The sequence below is a fragment of the Rattus norvegicus genome, chromosome 1 (genome assembly GCF_036323735.1).
Source record: "Rattus norvegicus strain BN/NHsdMcwi chromosome 1, GRCr8, whole genome shotgun sequence".
Taxonomy (NCBI): Eukaryota; Metazoa; Chordata; class Mammalia; order Rodentia; family Muridae; genus Rattus; species Rattus norvegicus.
In genome coordinates, this window is record NC_086019.1 from 143,658,072 (window position 1) to 143,681,052 (window position 22,981).

Sequence of the window (22,981 nt, forward strand, 5' to 3'; positions counted from 1 at the left end):
TTTTCATTGCTACTTCATAGTTGTAATTTTATTACTCTTATAAATCAAGTATCTGATATGTGAGGTGTCTGCTATTCCACTCTGTGATAGGGCTTGACCCCCCCGCCAGAAAAAGGGGTCAAGACCCCATTTTGAGAACCATTGCCTTGGATTCTACTTCCTAGACCAATGCAGTAGAAGGAGAAAACTGAATCATGTAAGTTCCCCTCCCTCCGTCCTCCATATACAGAGAAATAAATTTAATAAATGTATTTATCGTAAAAAGAAAAGCAAATAATGAGATTCTTATAGATGGCACAATTGACCACTATAGAAAAACAATTTCGGTTGTAATTCAGTATAAACCAGATTTGGGGTTGTTTCAGAGCTATAGATGGAACGTCGTGGTTCAAAAGCACATTGCTAGTCACCGTTGCTGTGGGTAGCAAGGATACGCTAATGAAAGCTTGGTGCAGAAGATAGGTTAATAAATACCTCTTTGGAAAGGCGTGTTCAATAATTACACTTCTACAAATCCTTTTTTGAGAAGGTAGTAAAAAATTCATCTCAGCTTTATTACAAATTTTAGTATGAGTAGCAAAATGTGTGACTGAGGAGATACTCGCATACCAGCATATTAGGTAATAGTAAATCATTGAAAAATGTGATTCAGATGCAGCAGGGAGCAACTATGGATCAGTGGGAAGAAAAGGACACACAAGTACTTTGAAGTCATGTTCGAATTGTGAAATTTTCCTAATTTACCTAAATCCTATAATTTGCAAGAAAAACAAAGCCCAGCTTATCACCATTTGCTCACAGCTTAATTGGGCAAGTAAATTAGTCATTTTTTTTTTCATGTAACCCAAATTATTTCCCCGTCCTGCCTCAGCAGCCTACGTTCTGGAAAAGCTACTCAAATCTCGAATTTTCCTACAGGATAGTGATGATCATTATTAACAGGTGTGTTCTAATGATTAAATGCGATAAACTTGCCTACTAAGGTACCGGGCCGAAGAGCCTGGTTTGTTTGCCTTCTAAACTTTGCTGCTAATCCCTGTTCCTCTTGGGACATTGGAGAGTAGCGGGTAGTTTTGAGCTGTTTTGGCAGTCTCCCGGGTTACCTCGGAGGAAGCACAAAATTTTGAAACCCAACGGCGCCGACAGACCGGGTGGGGCTCGGGTGACATCATTGGCCACTCTTTACCCCTCCCTTGAGGGATGGTGTACGCATGCGCACACTGAGGCCGGCGCGCGTTCCTCGGCTAGCGCTTCCCACGCCCTGCGCGTTCTCTGTACTCCAGTCCGCAGGCTTAGGCAGCGGCCCCTTTCAGGAGGGGCGGGGCGAGGGCGGAGCTCCGTGAGTGGCGGACGCAGTAACCAATTGTCGGGCGGCGCCGCCTCCGGCTCGGTTTGAATTCCGCGGGGTCCAACGGCTCGAGAGTGGAGACCGACTGAAAGTTGAAGGCTGCCGTGGCTGCTTACCTTCCTCCGTCCCGCGCGTGGGAAGTGGAGGGTCTCGATTCTGGACGGCTCGGAGCATCCGCCATGAGGAGAAGGTGCGGGTCTCTTAGGGGAGGGAGCCACTATTGAGGTGCGGGTCTGGTACCAGGTTCGGCAGCCTGGTTCGCTCGGCTTCAGGCACCTGTGTCTGAGGCTGCGGGCGCTGGAAGCCGGCTTGGGGGCCGAGGCTACTAGCGGGACGAGCAGCGGACCGGACAGCGCGGGTTGACACGCTTCCTCGAGGCCGGGGTGGGTTTGTCTCAGGCCCTGGCGCAGCTGGCGGCGGAGCGCAGGTGCAGCCTCAGGTCCCGGCCACTCGGTCGCTTCCGTGTAAATGCTGAGCCTGTAATGGTGTGGACTTATCATTTCTAAATATAGTCTGTAATCCAATTGCTCGGGAGGCTAGAACAAGACTGATTTGAGTTTAGCCTAGGAGACGTACTTTTGAGACTAGCCTGGGCTAGGTAGCGAGACCGTTCAAAAAGCCCTGAAGTTTTAAATGTATCGCTTTTCTAAATGTCTTTAGTTCCGTGTTTTTACTTGATTTGGAAAGATGACTTGCAAGTTAACAAACTCAAATTATGGAATTCTTTTCCGGTCGTTTTAAGATTCCTAGGCGGGGTTAGAGAGATGGTTCAGCGGCTAAAAACACTGGCTGCTCTCCAGAGGACCTGGGTTCAATACCCAGCACTCACTCACAAGGCAGCTCACAACTGTCTGTAACTCCAGTTCCAGGTGATTTGACATCCTCACACTCAGACATACATTTAGGCAAAACACCAACGCACATACATACATAAATAGGACCCTCTATTAAAAAGAAACTTACTGAGCACTACTTGGGAGTGCTTGATTTGAAATTTCGATCAGAACGACTCTTTGGGTAAGAGGCTGAATGCCTGTTTTCGAACTTATAAAATAACTTTCTGCAGTGACTGGGTGTCAAGGCTTTAATTTTAAGAATCTTGGTTTCATGATTAATTTTGATCATATTTTTTTACCCCCAGACCCTTGGCCTCAAGAGTCTGGGAAGAGAGTAAAACGCTTAATAAGTAGTATTGTGAAAACAACTTGAGTACAAGGCTAAAGATTCCAGATAATCTCATCCAAGTGATATATTTACGCTCTTCTGGGATTAATGGTGCATTATGAAGACTAGTAAAGTCATAAATTACATTGAAAAGAAACTTGTATTCAAAGTATATTTGGATGTGGTTACCCTCAGCTGTAATCTACAGATGTCAGAAGCCCAAGGCAGGAGAGCTCCAGACATTCTGCCATAAAAAGAATCAATAGGAAACCCAGACAGCTGGGTGAGGTGGCACGCCTATATCCCCACTACTTTCTTGGGAGGTAGAGGTAGGAGGTTCAAGGCCAGACTAGCCCATAAGGGACCCCCCCCCCAAAAAAAAAGTAATATACAGTCTTCCAGTATGAGTTCCAGTTGTTCAAGCATCTTCTGCTTTTTTAAAAATTTAGAGACAGTCTTGAGATTGCAGAAGGCCACACCAATCCCTTGTCTTGGTTTCAGATGGATTTGAGATCATTGAGTTTACATCTCAATGTTGTATTTTAAGAAGATGTCTTTTCCCCCCTGGCAGTGGGCAAGGAGACACCATGTTGGCGGTGGTGCTCTCAGGCAGGGCAGAGCAGACGCAGGCCTTTGTTCATTCTAGCTTGGTGCCTGGCTTGGTGGCCAAAGCTGTTTCATGCCTAGGGCACATGCAAAGAAAAAAAAGATGTCTTTTTTATTGTATTTATTTTTTAAGGTAGGGTGATTTTAAAACAGGGTCTGTACACAGCCCTGGCTGCCTGGAACTCCCTGTGTAGACCAGGCTGGCCTCAAACCCAGAGATGCAGCTGCCTGTGCCTTCTGAGTGCTTCTGAGTGTGGGGATTAGAGACGTACACCATCATATATGGTCAAAGCTTCTGGGAGAGCAGCCAGTGCTCTTAACCTCTCCTCCATCCCTCCACCCATCAGCATATCTTTATCTTCTTCATTTCTCCCTCCTTCACGGCTGTTCATTACACGGGAAAGCATAGGCACGGGGCTCATGCCTTAATCCCTGTACAGGTGCCTCTCTGAGGTCCAGGCCAGCCAGAGCTACATGGTGAGACCCTGTCTCAGAAACAAACCAACAAAAAGTGAAAGGACTGTCTCCAATTTCCTATGCTCCTCACTTTCAGATGCTAGCAAGGCCACCTAGCTTCACTAGCATAGAGGATAAAACCATTCCCTCCCTCCCTCCCTCCCTCCTTCCTTTCTTTCTTTCTTTCCTTCTTTCCTTCTTTCCTCCTCTTCTTCCTCTTCCTCTTCCTCCTCCTCCGCCTCTTCTTCCCCCTCCTCCCCCTCCTCTTCCTCCTCTTCTTCCTCTTCCTCTTCTTCTTCCTCCTCCTCTTCCTCCTCCTCTTCCTCCTCCTCCTCCTCCTCCTCCTCCTCCTCCTCCGTCGTCGTCGTCGTCGTCGTCGTCGTCGTCGTCGTCGTCGTCGTCGTCGTCTTCTTCTTCTTCTTTTGGTCTGACTTAAAATCAACCTAGTGCAATGGGAAAAGAATTTGAGCACTTATCTCTCCAAATGAGATCCATAAATGACTGGTTGTTCAGCATTAGTCATCAAAGAAACGTAAATCAAATCACAAGTAGACACTACTTCACAACCACCAGGATGGCTACAATGACAGAAAACGGCCAGGCCTTGGTGGTCCGGGCATCTGTGGCAGGCCCCTCTGATCCCAGCACTTGGGAGGCAGGCAGAGGCAGGCGGATCTCAGAGTTCCAGACCACCTGGTCTACCGAGCAAATTCCAGAACAGCCAGAGCTGCACAGAGGAGGACTTGTAGGGAAATGAAAGAACAAATACTGGTGAGAAACTACACCCGAATAGACTGCTTATGGGACGAAAGATGATGTAGCAGCATTGGTGTACAGTCTCAATCAGTTACCATGCAAACCCACAATTCCACTGCTAGCATTTACCCAGGAGAAGCGAAAGGATGGTCACACAAACATTTGTACAAGAATTTTGAGGTTTTTTTTTTTTTTTTTTTTTGGTTCTTTTTTTCGGAGCTGGGGACTGAACCCAGGGCCTTGCGCTTCCTAGGTAAGCGCTCTACCACTGAGCTAAATCCCCAGCCCCAAGAATTTTGAGTTTTATTAAAGGGTTTCATGTAGCCTAGGCTGGCCTCCAACTCCATAAACAGTCAAGGATTTCTCTTGTAATTACTTGTGTGCTAATGTGTGGTTCAGTCACAATTGAGGTCCGAGCTACTCGTTCCACCAGAGTTACAGATGATTGTGATCTACCTGATATAGGTGCTGGGAACTGAGCTCCAGCCCTCTGGAAGAGGAGTATGCACCTTTTTTTTCCTAGACAGCTGTGTGTATGTCCCTGGCTTTCCTGGAACTGGCTCTAGGGAGAAGGTGTCCTGGAATTTACAGAGATCAGACGCCTCTGCCTGCAGAGTGCCTGAGGTTAAAGGTGTGTTTTAACACACCCAGCTCTGAATTGAAACCTCAACACCCACGTGGCAGCTCGTAGCATTTGTGACCTCTTCTGACCTCCTTAGGCACCAAGGCACACACATACATGGTACAGGCATACATGCAGACGAAGCACCCATACACATAAAAACAAATGTGATTGTGAGTAACATGTTCCTAGTTTCCCAGGTAAGACTGTGCACATGAAGGGAACCTAGTATGTAGAAACACCCAGCATCACCCAGCATGTGACTGGGGTGGGGACATTGTTCAGGGAATACTTAGGAAGTTCTGTTGGCTGCACTCTGGAGGGATTGATGGGTTGGAGGATAAGGTAATTGAACTGTTTTCCTGAGGAGAGTATGAGGAGAAGTGGGTATTTTCTTGGGGCTTGAGCAGTGGTTTGTTGTTTTGTTTTGTTTTAAATAGAAATCTAGCTGTCATGGAGTTGACTAGTAAGGATGGACCTTTAAGACCGTAAAAAGACAGTTAATTTGATGAGATGTTAGTGTTTTGACATGGCTAGCTTTTTTGTTAAGGAAGTGAAGTGCAAGAGCCATGCCTCCTTAGGGAAACTCCTTAGTTGGATATCGAGTCATAGAAATTATATTAATTGCATTAATCTGTTAACAGTTCTGAATTGAGTACAGTATATTCTAAATACTACGTGAGCACTGAGATTTCTGAAATGGAGTACAGTACAATCTTAAGTTTCCCCTAACAGTTGTTGGGTTAGTGTACCAGTAAAAGTTTTTAAGCGGGGCTGGGGATTTAGCTCAGTAGTAGAACGCTTACCTAGGAAGCGCAAGGCCCTGGGTTCGGTCCCCAGCTCCGAAAAAAAAAGAACCAAAAAAAAAAAAAAGTTTTTAAGCACTGGATTATTGTCTGGGTGCTAATGCTATCCACCTAGGACAGGCAACGTAAACTGGGATTTTATGACTAGGGAGAAGTGTTTGAGTGTGAATATATTAAGGTTTGTTTGTGACTATTGAAGATCTTTTGAGGAACTTATGAAGGTCTAGACTGGTATTTCTTAAAATCACTGAATTCTCTGAAACACACCAGTAACCAAAGTGTCCGGCCCCATCATTTGTGGGGATACAGTAGTTGGTTAAATGGTTTATTCCAAGGCCAATGGGTGCTAAAGGGTGGCAGAGTTTATCCAGGCTCCAGTTCTTTAGAGCCAAAGCAGTCTGTTTCCTTGGTGCAGCTAAGAAAAAGGAGAAAACAGTCTATTATTTACATGTTATAAAGGAGATTATTTTTTTGTTTGTTTGTTTTTTGAGGCAGGGTTTCTCTCTGTAGCCATGGCTAAACTGGAACTTGTTCTGTAGATCAGGTTGGCCTAAAATTCAGAGGTCTGACTGCTCTACACCCCTAGTGCAGGTATTTAAGACATGTGCCGCTGCTTTCTGGCTAAAGACACTAATCTAAAGTGAAACTTTCAAAGATTACATACTGCCGGGGTTGGTGGCGCAGGTGCAAGGAGAACCAAAGGGTCAAGGGTCAAGGCCATCCTATGCCAGGTGAATCTCATGGGAAGGGATCACTGGGTTTGACTTTACACTTGCCATAGTTCAGCATAATTAGTATTATTTTATTGTTTTTTTTTTTCACATTTATTTGTTAGTTGTTTTGTGAAGTCAAAGGCCAACATGTAGGAACCAGTTTTTTCCTACCATGTAGGTTGCAGGGATTCAACTCAGTCTTCACATGTTGAGCCCTTTGCCAGCCTACCATGTTTTGAGTTTTGGCAGTGTTGTTTGTAATTTGTTCCTTTTCACTGTTGGAGTGTATCGGTCCATTCTGTTGGCATACGACTGTCTCTACTTCCCGTGCTATGGCTAAGTGCTGCTTCTATCCCCACTCAAGTCTTGGCTTCCTTTTTGGTCAACACAGTGGTTTCTCTATGCAGCACTGGCTGTCCTGGACTGACTTTGTACACTAGGGTGGCCTCGACCTCACAGAGATCCAGCTGCCTCTGCCTCCTGAGTGCTGGGCTTGTGGGGTGCATTTGTAATTCCAGCACTCTGGAAGCTGAGGCCGAAGATTCTTGGACTTAAGGCTCAGCTCAGTCTCTGGAGTGTAGGCTTTAAGGGCACAAACCACCATGCCCAGCTCTCCAGCAGCTGTTTTCAGGAGCCTCTCACTAGCAAGCTCTTATGCTAGCTAGGAGTTTATTTTACTGATATTTTGTCTGGTTTTTCTCTTCTAATTTTTTATTTTATGAGTACACTGTCACTGTCTTGCAGACACACCAAAAGAGGGCATCAGATCTCATTACAGATGGTTGTGAGCCACCATGGTTGCTGGGAATTGAACTCAGGACCTCCTGAAGAGCAGTCAGTGCTCTTAACTGCTGAGCCATCTCTTCAGCCCTGGTTTTCTTTTGTAAAGGCATTTGTAATTCAGTATTAGACATAGAAACATTGATCAAAGTCATTGGTTGTTATTCAGGTGAATGGAATAATTTTGCTAGTGTGTTTAGGAAACACGGAGAATGGCTGAGCATTTATTAAACCAGTATGCCTACTCTGAATTTACTCTCAGGGCCACTGGGAAACTACTCAATTTAGTTCCTGAAAATGGTGCTTTTCATTTTGAGGCAGTGATGCTGGGTCTTACAAAATGGTTTTCTATTGATTTTCAGTGAGGTGCTAGCAGACGAGTCCATCGTATGCCTCCAGAAAGCTCTAACTCACCTTCGGGAAATATGGGGGTTAATTGGGATTCCCGAGGAGCAGAGACTACAAAGAACCGAGGTTGTAAAGAAGCATATAAAGGTGAGTTGATTCACACTGCTTCCTCTGCAGGGACAACAGTGGGGATGGACATTATTGGTGGGTAACTTAGCAGGTAAAGTACCCACTGCAACTCCATGATATGAGCCTGGACCTGAGCTCAATTGCCAGAGCCCATATCTGATAGAGGGGATTGACTCCGGGGCCTTTATACTAAAGTATCACGGGCTGGTCCTGATTTTATTTAAAGCCCTTTCTGTAAAATTTGAAATTATGAGGGTTTTGATATTAATGCTAGTTGATTTTGTGGGTTTTCTGCAATGTTTTTATTGTTTTGTTCTCATTGGCTCCAAGTCTTTATCAGCTGTCTTCTCGCCTGTAGGATCTTCTGGATAAAATGATTGCTGAGGAGGAGAACCTGCGGGAAAGGCTTCTCAAGAGCATATCCATCTGTCGGAAGGAGCTGAGCACCCTGTGCAGCGAGCTACAAGTCAAGCCATTTGAGGTATGTGGCAGAACGTAGTGCTTGGGAGATTGGTTTCATTTAGGACTGCAAATCCAAAGCTTTCTTTTTTTTTTTTCGGAGCTGGGGACCGAACCCAGGGCCTTGCCCTTGCTAGGCAAGCGCACTACCACTGAGCTAAATCCCCAACCCCTAAAGCTTTCTTATAGGAGAAGGACTAGACATGAGATGTTGAAGTGAAGCAGCTAATATTAGGTTATCAAAACTCCTTGCCATTTTTCTGTTTTATAGAGCTTAATAATGTTTTTAAATTAACTTTGAGGAAAATGGAGGCACAGATGTTTGTGTGGAAAGGGCTGGGGAAACATGGAAGAAATGGGTTAGTTGGTAAAGTCCTCTCTTCACAGCTTTGAGAACTGAGTCCAGTCCTCATAGCCATGGGGAAAAGCCAGCTATGGTAGCATATGCTTGTAACCTTACTGCTGGGGGTCAGAGATAGATTGATCTCTCAAGATTAACTGGCTAGCCAGCCTAGCCTGATCCATAAGCTTCAAACCAATAAAAAAGTTATCTCCAAAAAGAAAACAAAGATAAAAAACAAGGCAGAGGGCTGGAGAAATGGCTCAGCAGTTAAGAACACTCACTCATGCACAGGGGCCAGATTCAGTCCCCAGCACACGTGGTGTCTTACAACTGTCCTGAACTCCAAGCTCCAGCACCCTCTTCTGGCCCCAGTGGGTATCAGGTCCACATGTAGCACACTTAAGACACATGCAGGAGAAAAACTTATACCCTTATAAATTTTAAAACCAATAGCAAAGTGGACAGTCCTAGGGAGTGACCCCCCAGAGTTGATCCATCTGTTCATATACGTGTCCATGCTCCCGTCCACCCTGACAGTGAGTGGGACCAGGAGGCGAGGGTACCTAGTGATAACAAAGAAAGGGAAGCAGCCAAATTCAACTGTTTTGTTCTTTTCCATGCTCGAAAGCTGCATACCCTGAACCAACCAGAATAGGACCTGAAAAGTTGGGCACAGAGGAGCAGGGAAAGGTGGTGGTGACTGGTTCTCATGTCCTGTTTACCGTAACAGGACTGACTGAGCACCGGCATCTGTAGAGGAGTAGTTCTGGCACTCAGACTGCCTTTAAAGGGGAAGGGTGATTCATCCCTGGCAGTCAAGAGCATTCAAGAGATCATGACGTCAGAGCAGTCTCTTGGAATTACCATAAATGACACTGATTTTTACATAAAGTTTCTCTTCAGTTCAGTCTTTTGTTTTTAAATTTTCAATGTCAAAATAGGTACATGAGAAATTGGTGCACACTGGTACATCTATCTTCCTTAAACATACAGCAGTTTTTAACAATTCTAAATGAAACTGTATTTATTTGTAGGACATAGAATCACTAGTCACTCTAGTTAGTCCCTTATTTATCCACTGCAGTAGAGAAGGATCTACTAAGTTGACATTGATAAGTGGTGTTCATAGGATTTTAATGTATTTCAGCTAGTAAGAACTAGATAAACCATCTCCAGCTAACCAAGCCTTTTCTGGTCGTTGTACCCTCTTACAAAGTCCCCTAGTACCTAAGACAGTCAGATTCATAGAGCCGAGAAGTGGAGTGGACTGGAGTGGGTGGGAGCATAAAGGAGGACCTTTTGCCAAATGAGCAGTTGAGTTTTGCAAGAAGAAATGAGTTCTGGAGGTGAGTGACTGTAGGATTGCACAGCAGTATTCACAATTGCTTCTTCACTTAGACCACATCCTCATAAAGCCACCATACATTTTTTTTAATTGTACAGTTAAGTTATGGGAAATTGTAGTTTACACTTGGTTGTTGTACACATTGCACAAAACACCTTAACCTAGAGTTTGGCCCCATCGTACACACACGTTTAACCTGTGGATTAATACAGAATTGTAATCTAAACCACTGTGGATGCAGTTCAGCCTTAGGGGGTCTTACTAGCGTCATGTCCTAGTTTTAGTCTCTGGTATTGGCCAGCAAGATGAGTCAGTGGGTGATTGTCATAAAAACCAGAGGGCCTGAGTTCAGTCCCCAGAAGCCATGTGAAATGCCATTCTGTTACTGTCCTATGCATGTCATGGCAACCCTTCACCACACACACACATGTGCTACGAGAGCTTTGGGGTTTTTTGGTTTGTTTTGGTTTTGCTTTTTAGTTTGTTTGACTTTTTTGAGACAGGGTTTCTCTGTGTAGCCCTGGCTGTCCTGGAACTCATTCTGTAGACCAGGCTGGCTTCAAACTCAGGTCCACCTGCCTCTGCCTACCAAGTGCTGGGATTATAGGTGTGCACGGGTCAGAGAACATCTTACAGGAGTTGTTTCTTTCCTTTACCCTGTGGGCTGTGAGGAGCAGATTGTCAGGCTTGACAGCAAACCTTTACCCTCCAAGCCATCTTGACAGCCTGTCCTCAGGTATGAACTACGTAGACGTCAATTTTGTGTCATACTGTCAAAGGTTGCATACACATGATTTTGGTTGGTGTGACAGTGCAGGCCTGTATACTCGGCATGTGGAAACCAGACAGGAGGATACCAAATTCAAGGCCAGTGAGACCATCTCAGAAAAGAAAAAGTATTTTCTTTTTTGTTTGTGTAATTTTAGTACTGTATGAAAGTGAAAAACTGTGGTTGAATTAGTACCTGAAATATAGATTGTGCTGAGTGTGTATTGCCTTTGTCCCATTGTAAAGATGAAATGTCATGGAATAAATCTATTGCTAAGTTATAGACCACTGCTATACACTGACAAACTGCAAAGATTTGTATGTAGGGTGATAATTGGGCATTTTGCCATTGTTATAATTTGATCCTCTTTTTTTTTTTTTCCCCAGAGCTGGGGACCGAACTCAGGGCCTTGCGCTTGCTAGGCAAGTGCTCTACCACTGAGCTAAATCCCTAACCCTTCATTTTGCCATTGTTAAAGAAAAAAAATTGGAAAAGGAAGTTGGGCATAGGACCCATGCCAATAACCTGAGCCCCTGAGACAGGAGGTGCAAAGATCAGGACTTTGAGATCTTTCTTGGCCACATACTACAAGTCAAGAGAAAGAAAAACAGACTTTCCCTGCTAGAAACCCTAGGTGACCCTCTTTCGGTCAAGACTAGGCTGGCCTTGAACTCTGAGATCCCCCTGCCTCTACCTCCCAAGAGCGAGGATTAAAGTGTGCATAGCCACGCCAGCTTGAAGTGCTTGCTTTGTCAATCGCTGTTTCTCTTAGTGCTTCCCATCCTTGGCTTTTATTATTAATAATCATGTCGTTTCACAGGAAGATAAAGAAATAACTGTCTTGCAATTAGAAAAAGATTTGCGCACTCAAGTAGAATTGATGAGAAAACAGAAAAAGGAGAGAAAGCAGGAACTTAAGCTACTTCAAGAACAAGATCAAGAGCTCCGTGAAATTCTGTGTATGCCTCCCTGTGATGTAGACAGCACCTCTGTCCCCACCTTAGAAGAGCTGAATCTATTCCGACAACGTGTGGCAACTTTGAGGGAAACAAAGGTATGCTGCCTGCATCATTCATTCTACCCTGAAACTCTTCGACTTTTAGGTGTCTTTAATTTGTTTTTCTTGGTTTTCTTTCTTTCTTTTTTTTAAGGAATCGAGGCATGAACAATTTGTCAACATTAAGAGACAAATCATATTGTGTATGGAAGAATTAGAGCACACTCCGGATACAAGCTTTGAAAGAGACGTAGTGTGTGAGGATGAGAGTGCCTTTTGTTTATCACTGGAGAATATTGCAACATTACAGAAGCTGCTAAAGCAGGTACTGTCTGGTCCAGTTGTGGCGTAGCATCTCAGTCGTATTCATCAATGAAGAAACTGACAGCTTAGTCTTTTTTTTTTTTTTTTTTTTTTGTTCTTTTTTTCAGAGCTGGGGATCGAACCCAGGGCCTTGCGCTTCCTAGGCAAGCGCTCTACCACTGAGCTAAATCCCCAACCCCGACAGCTTAGTCTTAAATAAGGTGCCAGTGTGAGTGAAGAGAATACATAAGCAAACACAAAGAATGGCGTGTGTGTGTGTGTGTGTGTGTGTGTGTGTGTGTGTGTGAGAGAGAGAGAGAGAGACAGACAGACAGACATATAAGAGAGGGTCACCTGCAAGTGTCAGTACTAGGAGCTGTACACCTTGTAGAGACAAGCTTTCACTGGGACCAGTGCTCACTTACTAGGCCAGGCTTGTCGGCTGGTGAGCCTTACAGGGTTGTCTGACATTCCGAGCTAAGATGACAGGCTTGCCCTTCCAGGCTCAACTTTTCACCCGTGTTCTGGCAAGCCCTTTACTGACTGCGCCAACTTCTGAGCTCCTGTTTTCCCTTTTTGCTTTTTAGTGGTAGAGATTGAATTCAAACCTGGCAGTCTCATGAATCCTAACCCTGGCCGGCCAGCCGGCCTGCCTGCCTGCCTGCCTGCCTGCCTGCCTGCCTGCCTTCCTTCCTTCCTTCCTTCCTTCCTTCCTTCCTTCCTTCCTTCCTTCCTTTCTTCCTTCCTTCCTTCCTTCCTTCCTTGAGAAAAAGAGCCTAAGCTATCTATTTGAATAAGAAATATAATATTTTTAGAATATTAAGTTAAATTTCAGTTGAAATAGTACTAGCCATTTTAATTAGCCTAATGTTTAATAATAATTCAAAATGTGAACACATGCCTTTAAACCTAAGCCTCAGTGGGCAGAGGCAGGTGAGTCTGAATTCCAAGCCAGCCAGGGCTACATAATGAGATCCTATCTTAAAACACAACAAGAAGTCAAAATTTGAATCCTGTGATAGGTCTGATGGCCTATGGCAATGGCAGCCTTACAGCATATGTGTAGATGGCATGAAAAGATATCTCTTAGCATTTAATCTAAAGGTACAATAGCAATACCTAAACTATACTCCATCCACATTCAGGAACCTGAGTCAAGGTGTAGCCAGCCTGTGCTACATAGAGAAGATGTGCATATGAATATATAAGAATCTCATAAAAGTGCTTTCTCTTCTCCTGGGTCCAGACATTTTCCTGAGAGTCTAGGACAGCCTTTGCTGCCTTAGAGTAACTACTGCCTTTCCTTGTCACAGCTGGAAGTGAAAAAGTCACAAAATGAAGCAGAATGTGAGGGGCTCCGTGCTCAAATCCGAGAGCTCTGGGATAGGCTACAGATACCTGAAGAGGAGAGAGAACCTGTGGCTGCAATTATGACTGGGTCAAAAACCAAAATCAGGAATGCGGTAAGAAGTCCAGTGCATGCTGGGTAAATAGTGCTCTGAGCATTTCTGGGGTGAGTCTAATGTCCTTACTAGCTAGTCTCGAGCCAGCAAAGACATGCTCTTTCTATTTTGGCGCATTTCTTAGATGTCTACTCTTGCAATGTTATAAAGCATGTTGTTGATTTACCTCTATAGGTTCGTGCTGTGATTTTATTTAAACATGGATAGACAAACAAGGGACTAGAAGTATGGATATATAACCTTTGTCTTTTTTCTTTCAGTTGAAATTAGAAGTGGATCGGTTAGAAGAACTGAAAATGCAAAACATAAAGCAAGTGATTGAGACAATTCGAGTGGAGCTGGCTCAGTTCTGGGACCAGTGCTTTTATAGCCAGGAACAGAGGCAGGCTTTTGCCCCTTACTATTCTGGTTAGTACAGAGGTGATGGTCTTCATGTGGCTGCTGCCCTTGAGGTCCTTTACAAGCTGTGACCCTCACCAGGAAGTTCTTATTTCCCCTTGTGAACAGATACGGCCAAACCTTAAAAATATTACCTATTATTATTTTTGATCCAAAGAAAAGGGCACTAAAGCATACATTTTGAGCAGTAAAGAGAATTATAACAGCTAAATGCTTGAGTCTTTGTCTGAACTCAGGAAGTCAAGAAAGGAGTTCCAAGCTGTCTTAAGCTAATCAGAGTTGGAGTGTCCTAACCAAACAGCTGTCTAGATAATTCATGTAGCCCGGTCTCCTACCAGCAGGGCCTAGCATAGAAACAGAAAAGAGAGACAACACACTTTGAAGAATGGTCATCATTTTAGACTGCATTTTAGTCCATCCCAACTACTATGACAAATGTGGATATAATTTTTCTTTTTGTTTTAAGATTTACTATTATTTTATTTATAACCTTGTCATTATAAAGGAGAAAACTTTCCATACTGTAGTGTTAGTTACTTGGAATAACAAACACGAGGGCAATGGTCCTCACTTTCTAATGCTGAGACCCTTTACTGCAGTTCTGCATGTTGTGGTGACCTCAGCCATACAGTTACTTTGTTGCTACTTCATAAAACCTGTAATTTTGTTCTGTTATGAATCAAAGGGTAAATATCTGATATGCAGGTTATATGATATGTGATTCTGGTGAAAAGGGTCGCTTAACCCCAAAAGGGTCATGACCCAGAGGTTGAGAACTGCTAGAGGATTTAATAAGAAATTAAACTTCTCTGTTACAGAGGACTACACAGAAAACCTGCTCCATCTTCATGATGTTGAGGTTATACGGTTAAGAAACTATTATGAAGCTCACAAGGAACTGTTTGAAGGAGTCCAGAAATGGGAAGAGAGCTGGAAACTTTTCCTAGAGTTTGAGGTAATAGCCTAGTTGTATCTGTTTTTCTTTGGAGCGGTATTGAAAGCATGCCAAGTGTGTTTGCTCCTATCTGTGATCCCAGCATGTGGAAGCTCTGGAATAGTCAGGAGTTGTAGCCTAGCCTCAGCTTAAAGTGAAAGCCAAAAATTACAATTAGAGAAGTCAGACTGAGGTGAGGAACTGTGAAGCTTACAGCTAGGCCTCTGGTAATCCTTGCTCTGGTTGAAAGCAGAGAACAGTCACAAACAGGTCTAAAGCAGGTTCCCTGGTTGACACACCCACATGTAAGAGGAGGGATGAAAGGGAATCGTGCTCCCCGCAGTTATTTTCTATGCGCTGTACCAGTCAAGCACTATGTCAGCAATGTCTATTATCTGCCCCTAGTTTTGAGTAATGCACCTAATTTATAATGTTATGTGCTCATTGCTATGGATACATAGAAAATAGCAAAAATGAAAAGTTAAAATGGAAGAATGACAAACTTTTTTATGGTACTGAGAATTGAAATCAGGGTCTTTTGCATGTTCTGTCATGCATCCCCGGCTCAGCGTATCGTATTTTCTGGCAGTGCTGGGAATTTAACCCAGGCCTTCACCTGTGTGTGTTTAAGTGGACAGAAGTTATAGGCAAGTAAAGGCTGGTCCTTAGTGCAGGCTTCCTTCTATCCTGCACATACAGACAGATCTTTTAGTTCCAGGCCAGTTGGACCTACAGAGACAAGAATTGTTGGGTTTTTGTTTTTGTTTTTTTTCGGAGCTGGGGACCTAACCCAGGGCCTTGCGCTTGCTAGGCTTAAGCCCTCTACCACTGAGCTAAATCCCCAACCCCGAATTGTTGGTTTTTTTGATTTTGTTGTTTCTTTGTTTTTCTGAGACAGCATTACTCTGTGTAGTCCTGGCTGTCCTGGAACTCATGCTGTAAACCAGACTGGCCTTGAATTTATAGAGATCACCTGCCTCTGCTTCCTGAGTGCTAGGATTAAAGGCATGAGCCACCACCACCACCACAGACATTTTCTTTTTAAGTACTGTAGCTACTGGAAAGTTGCAAATGTTCCTGTAAATAATCCTTCGTCTGGCGGTGGTGGCTCACATCTTAATCCCAGCACTTGGGAGGCAGAGGAAGAAGCCAGCCTGGACAGCCAGGGTTGCACAAAGAAACCCTGTCTTAAAAACAAACAAAACCCTTCCACCCTTGATCCTGTAAGCAACCCTACTTAAAAGCTCATTGGGTCACCTCCTCCAAAAATCCCAAGGAGAAAGAGAGTTGGCAAGAGGAAGGAAGTCAGCAGGAAGGCATTGAGAGTAGCAGGAGGGTGTGAACACATGCATCATGTACATGCATGAGAATATGAAACACTCTTATTTCATAGAACTAATATATGCTAATGTGTATGGTTTCACTTTTCCAAGGAAATGCTAGTTTTCCTGAACCCCAGTGGATGACCTTACGTTTGGCAGGGAATGCCCATGGCATAGGAAATGACTGTTTCTCACTTTTGTGTAGACAGGAATATACAGCTCATAAAAGCATTAAAGTTATCTGGTGAGGAAGAGCCTTGGCAGAAGTAATTGGTGTCTATATAGTAGGATTCTGTTTTTGATGTTTTATGTGGTGTATATGTGTTCATGTGTGGGTGCATGTATACACATGTGCAAGACAGGTTAATATCAGCTGTCTTCAATTGCTCTCTACCTTTTTCCTTTTGAAACACGGTTTCTGTCTGCCCTAAAACTCACTGCCTAGACCAGGCTAGCCTCAAACTCACAGAAAACTGCCTGTCTCTGCCTCCTGAGTGCTGGCTCCCACCTTATTTCTTGAATTCTCTCAATCAGTTTGGAGCCTCTTACATTAGTTAGGCTGGCTGGCCTGCCATCAAGCCTTAGGATCCTATTGCCCTACAGCCCCAACCCCCAGCATGGGGTTGCAGGCAGGCACTGGCACAAGCAACTCTTGTGAGTTTGAAGATCTGCAGCAGACACTATCCTGAATCTTCTCCCCATCCTTTGAGGTTTTACTCTAATAAGTGTATTTTTCGCAGAGAAAAGCTTCAGATCCAAGTCGGTTTACAAACCGAGGGGGAAATCTTTTAAAAGAAGAAAAGGAACGAGCAAAGCTCCAGAAAACACTCCCTAAGGTATTGTGCTTGTAAGATACTTTATTCTCTGTCCTTTCTAAGCATAGGAAAGACAGTACATAGTGGGCCTTCTAATGTAGCATCTGAGTTATCAGAGTTTGCTAAGGCTGCCACAACTGAGTGCCAGGGATTAGTTGGCTTAAAAAAACAGAAATTTAAGTTTAATGAACTCAAGGTGTCTTTGATAGGGTTGGGTCTCTTAATGAGGTTGTTTGACTTAGAGATGGCCATCCTCTGTCCCCGTGTCTTCATGTGGTTTTTCTCTGGGTCTCTGTCCTAATTACTGCCCATCCTATTAGATTAGGGCCTAGCCTAATGACCTCATTTTAAAAGGCTGTCTCCGGATAATAGCAGTGAGGTGTTGTACCGTGAAGACTTCAGTGAGAATTAGGATAGCTACTGCGCCTGCGCCGAATTTTACCAAAGTCTGTGTGCTTTGTTCTCATCGTCTGCTCTGTACTCAAACTAAACAGCTTTTACTGATTTCTGCCAGGCACTCGTCCATGGCATCTCATTTAATCATATCACTGTCCAGTATCCCACAAGTTAAGATTATTTCGGGGCTGGGGATTTAGCTCAGTGGTAGAGCGCTTACCTAGGAAGCGCAAGGCCCTGGGTTCGGTCCCCAGCTCCGAAAAAAAAAAGAACCAAAAAAAAAAAAAAAAAAAAAAGATTATTTCCATGTGTAGAGGTGAGGGGACTGAGATATCAAGTTCCCTTACCCACCTTTCTGGTTAGTTAAGAGGTTGATTCCATATTGAAATCCTGATAATTCTTCCATAATTCTTAAAAGATTTAGTACACTGTAGCTGTCCTCAGACACACCAGAAGAGGGCATCAGATCCCATTACAGATGGTTGTGAGCCACCATGTGGTTGCTGGGAATTGAACTCAGGACCTCTAGAACAGCAGTCAGTGCTCTTAACTATTGAGCCATCTCTCCAGCCCCATAATTCTGTTTATAAATCACCCAGTGCTGTTTCCAACTTTAGTCATCAAAACCTCTCATTTTTAGACTGGGTTTTTGCCCTTTATTCCCCGTTTCAATGTGTATCTAAATGAACTCCTAGTCTTTGATTTCCATTTGTTCCAACTGTAGCCACATGGTCCAACTGTCTATCCGAAGGCTACTCTGGGGTGGAGTCTTTAGGACAATTATTTCATTTGAGATTAACACCAATGTTATTGGAAGTAAACAATGTGTTGTGTTTGGGGGCAGCTGGAAGAGGAGTTGAAGGCACGGATTGAACACTGGGAACAAGAGAACTCAACAGCATTTGTGGTGAACGGGCAGAAATTCATGGAGTATGTTACAGAGCAGTGGGAGTTACATCGGTTGGAGAAAGAGCGAGCCAAACAGGAGAGGGTAAGTGTGCACACAAGTTAAGAAAAGAGGGAGGGTAGCAATTAGAGTGGTCCTGCCTCTCTGCCACAGATCGGGGTCCACTGAAGAATCGATAGATTGCAGCAGCTCCTTCTACCTCAGGCTTCAGAGATGTTTATCTGAGTCTCTGGTCCTGCTGTCTTACCGGGGCTATCTTTGTTCCATGCAGCAACTAAAGAACAAGAGACAGACAGAGACAGAGATGCTGTACGGCAGTGCTCCCCGGACACCTAGCAAAAGACCAGGACAGACTCCCAACAAGTGTGGCAAAGTACGCAAGGTAAACCTACCTTCGTGCTGCTGCTGTTGGCAAGGGAGAGGGAAACTCTGCTTGTTATGCCTCTGCCCTGCTAAGAAGGCAAAGGGCTTCTCTTTCTAGGCTGAGTCTATCCAAGCGAATGGGGAAATACTGGAATGCTGAGTGGCTGCTTGTAGTGAGAGTCAAAGAATAACCAGCTCTGCCAGCTCTCAAGACTGCACTAGATTCCCAGCGGCTGAGAGCAACATTCTGTAGTAATAGTTTACAGAAGTTTGTCCTATAATTGCCACAGGGAGCCACAGTACTGTGTAAAAGACCCCTTCCATGCTTTTAATGAATGCCTCTAGAATGCTAGCAGGAATTACAGGTATGAACCATCACATAGTATGTTAAATATTTTTTAAATTGTACACAAGGCCCTGGCTCAATCTTGAGCATTAAAAGTTTATAACTTTAGTATAATAAGCAGGCATTATGTAAAGTGTGCACTTTTAATAAGTTTTGACAAACATACACCATTAAATTCCCTTAAATACCTTTTAAAATACCTTTTTAAATTCCTTAAAGCTGCATGGTATTCTACACAGCCAACATTACTGGAAGCTCCTTGTGCAGGGTACAGCTGGGTGGCTGGAAAGGCTGGTGTTGTTATCCTCACCTCAGTGATCTATTCTTAGATGAACACTACCACCATGTCTACTGCTACACCCAATAGTAGCATTCGGCCTGTCTTTGGTGGATCAGTGTACCGTTCACCTATGTCTCGACTACCCCCTTCTGGCAGCAAGGTTAGTACATTCCATACAAACACGTCTCTGTTTGCTACCTATTCCTCCAAAGGTCCTCCTCAGTCTACTTTCTGTGGTCATGGTTGCTGATCATTGAGATTCTGATAATTGGGGTCGATCCAGATAATCATTAGACCAGGACTTTTTAAACTTTCCCTTGTGTGACCTCTTTTTACATGAGAAATAACCCTGGTTATACATACCTGGCTGCATGAGATTGTGCCACAAATGCAAACAAACAAGATACACAAATCAGGAGTTTCTTCTAGGGTGGATTTGCTAATGTCCGCTTTGAGGCAGGGTCTCACTGTGTAGCTGACTGTTCTGGAGCTGTTATGTCCAGGATCTCAGAGATAGCCTGCTTCTGTTGGGATCCACGGCGTGCACCATCGTGCCTAACTGCCGCATTAAGTCAGCTGTGTCCAGGCTTAAGAGACTTATGAGTGACACAAATGCAGCGTCAGGGTTTCCTGTGGGAGTTCATTCTAAGGTGATAGGTAACACGGTTATCTTTCTTCTCTGCAGTCAGTAGTCACTTCTCTATGTTCTGGAAAGAAAACACCTAGAGCTGCCCGGCTTAGGGCCAACAAGGAGAACTTGGACCTCAATGGCAGCATCCTGAGCGGTGGGTACTCTGGCTCGACGCCCCTCCAGCGCAACTGCAGCATTAAGTCTGTTGCCAGCACCTATTCTGAGTTTTCGGTAATTCACCTTTTCTGATATCTACCAGTCTCTGGGGAGCACACAGTTGGCTGAGGGGTATCTTTACAAGGGCACCCAGGATATTCAGTCAGGACAGCAACCTGAGGGCTGAGAATCCCTTTCATGCCTTGATCATGCTAGGGGGTGGGTGGCTTAAGGGGTTGTAGAGGAAGAAGGGGGTGATGTCAGAAACCAGACATTTGACCTGATCTTTCTGCGGTGTCATTCCTTGGCTGCAGGAGGTAACCTGCTAATTAATGACTGCCCTGGTGCTCTCTTGGTGGAGTTCTTGGTAATTGTCTTAATTCTTTGTTCTTAGAAGGACCCGTCCCTTTCTGACAGCTCCACTGTTGGGCTTCAGGTCTGTATGGCACCCCTGCATGTCCCCTTTCCAAACTGATCTGTTATCTGCTGGCTTCATTCGCATCTGGGCACAGCACTTCACTAACCCATAATCTCAGCTGTATCAACATGAGAACTTTTTAAAAATAAAAAGTCAAAACAACAAGAACAAAACAAAAACAAAGGAAACAGGAATTCCTATTATGGGTTTCAAAAATAAAGTTTCTGGTTTCTATTTCCAGTAGACGGACATGGTGGCTAGAAAAACAAAACAAAACAAACAAACCAAACCAAACCATGTTCAGGCTTGAATTGGATTCTCAGCCCCACCTAAGATGGAGAATAAAGGCCCCACAACATAGGGGTGGGGCCAGCTGTGTGCTGCTTGTACTGAGGCTCTTGGCCTGTGTGCTGATTATTTCCTGGAGTATGCTCCTTACTAACACTCGCTGAACTGCCCCGTCTGTCTGGCCTATGCTGATTTTCTCTCCTCTACTTACTGCTGCCAGTGAGCTGCTAATGTGTGTGAAGACAGAAAACACCTTTTCACTTTGCTCTTTAATTTATCCCGCTCTGAATTTGGTGGCCTCCTTAACCATCTATTTTCTCTTCCCTCAGTATCTTACCAGTGAGGTGAGGGCTGCTCCTCCCCCTTTAGGGGGCACCATATTAAACTTAAGACTACCTCCTCTCATGGTGAGATAGGGAAGGAGACCATAAGACCAGCATGGCCAGTTTGGAATATGGGAATTCTTGATGCTCTGGCCGTTCTTCCCATGACAAGGATGGTGGTGTTTCTGTGTGAGGAGAAAGGGGTGTGTGTAGCTCTAGTTGTCTGATTGCTGAGCAGCACATCTAGTTTTCCCTTTTACGTTTGCTCAGTGAAAGCCCATTTCCTGTTTGAGGCTTAACTGTAGCTACACATTCATCTATCTCTGGCTAAACCCGGAGGGTTTCTTCTGATACTGGCAGCTATAGTTGACCAAGTCTATGGGTAGCACTAAAGCCACTCACTCAGCTGACTTCTACTACTACCAGTCTTTCTCCGTGGCCATTCACGCTTTCATCTTGTATTTTCCCACCATGTACTCCAGCATGAGATCAAATCAGCAGGTTACAAAGCCCTCAGCCCCAGGGATTGGTAGATAAGTGGTCTGACCCTTGTTTTACAAAGGGATCAAGAAACCAAAGCCTCTAGCATGTGCAAGGCCCTGGGGTTATATTCCCAGCAGGGTGAGGAAAAACAAAAACAAAGCTTGCTGTTCTCTTGGCTGAACAACTGCTATGATGTGAAATAAGGGGTTTCTCTTGGTGAAGCTTAAGATTGGACTGGGTTCAGGCCTATGTGCACATGTGCTAGGCTTGTGACTGACAGAATGGTGCTAGTGTTCCTGAGTCTCTTCCTAGGAACTCAGGGAAACTTCCCTGGAGGCTTTGTGCTAATAACCCTTGACCACATTTAAAGCGGAGGGGTAGAAACTGCACTGTCACTGATGTTGCCTATTCTTCAACAGCGAGAACTGTCAAAGGCTTCCAGATCTGATGCTACTTCTCGAATCCTCAATTCCACCAACATCCAGTCCTGAGAATCCCTGTCCAGTTAGCCAGCTGTGGTTTCCTGTGCCTAGACTGGACTGACGAACCCAAGGGGCGACTTTCCAACAGTTTAATGTTTGAAACAACTACCTTGGGCAGGTTCTGTTAACTGCGCCTTCCTTAGACAGGAAGGAGCACAAGAGAAGAAAGCCTTCACGGGCACAGAGTCAAGAGACCTTAAGTTTTTGAGTCAAGAGATCTTAAAAGCTAGTTACGATAGTTATACAAGCTTTTTAACATCTGGTAGCTATTTTTTTCTCTACCCCATAATTCTACGTAAAGAATGATCAAGGGTTTGTCATAATACTATATTGGAAAATGAAAAAAATGATTATGCCCAGCTTTGGGGTACAGGGTGAGACATGAAGTAATTCTGACTTGTAGACTTGGAATTAACATCTAAAAATATATTTTTTGTTCTTGGACATTTGATTAATGCTGTAGCTGTAGTAACTTTGATCTTACCCAGAGGCCTGTACCCAGCAGTGTACTATTCTGGTTCCTTGTGTCTCAGCATTCGAGATGGCCTGAGCTGCCGCCAAAAGAGCAGCAGCGACAGTTGTTTCTGTAGTGCAATCTTGGAGGGGTGTGTGTGTGAACACACATTCTCTGACCTCTTCAGTCTTTCTCCAGTCTCCCAACCCTGTGCTCACCGGGCCTAGTCTGTTCCCTGTAGTTGACAACCAAATAGAGAAGCTATCTGGGTGGGTTGGGCCATTTCTGTCATGGACTCCACAACTTTGCACATCTCCATGTTATCTGTGTGATCACGTCCACACTGAGGCTCTTTCTTGCCTACCCAGTTCATCACTACTCTCCCCAAAGCACTATTATTTATTCTGTCTGTGCCAGTTCTGCCAACACATTAAATGATTCTTTAAAACCTGGTCTGTGTCAGTATGCTGTCTACTCACACACATATATATGTTGTTTTTAAACATATTAAAATAAAATGTATATAGTTAATCTTTCAAATACTACGTTTTATTTTTCTCCAATGGTTGCTTGTGAT

At 44.2% G+C, this 22,981-nt stretch overlaps 1 protein-coding gene and 1 non-coding gene across 10 annotated transcripts; both read left to right on the top strand.

The window, feature by feature from the left end:
- Positions 1–1,240: 1,240 nt before the first annotated feature.
- Positions 1,241–22,948, top strand: Prc1 (protein regulator of cytokinesis 1). Of its 9 annotated transcripts, none has more exons than XM_006229433.5 (15): positions 1,280–1,538; positions 7,614–7,746; positions 8,087–8,209; positions 11,465–11,698; positions 11,796–11,966; positions 13,258–13,407; positions 13,668–13,815; positions 14,625–14,761; positions 16,803–16,898; positions 18,118–18,264; positions 18,452–18,562; positions 19,219–19,329; positions 19,855–20,031; positions 20,351–20,392; positions 21,888–22,944. In XM_006229433.5, the coding sequence occupies exons 1-15, from the start codon at positions 1,528–1,530 to the stop codon at positions 21,957–21,959; spliced, it is 1,863 nt and encodes a 620-aa protein (XP_006229495.1). In that variant the 5' UTR covers positions 1,280–1,527; the 3' UTR covers positions 21,960–22,944. The 9 variants fall into 9 exon arrangements, with proteins under 9 accessions (XP_006229499.1, XP_006229495.1, XP_038968929.1 ...); XM_039113001.2 differs by having other exon boundaries at positions 18,452–18,553; XM_006229437.5 differs by lacking the exon at positions 20,351–20,392 and having other exon boundaries at positions 1,241–1,538; positions 19,855–19,954.
- LOC120100407 (small nucleolar RNA SNORA48) lies at positions 3,072–3,208 on the top strand. The gene has a single exon (XR_005500167.1). It is a non-coding gene; the product is annotated as a small nucleolar RNA SNORA48 (small nucleolar RNA).
- Positions 22,949–22,981: the final 33 nt, after the last annotated feature.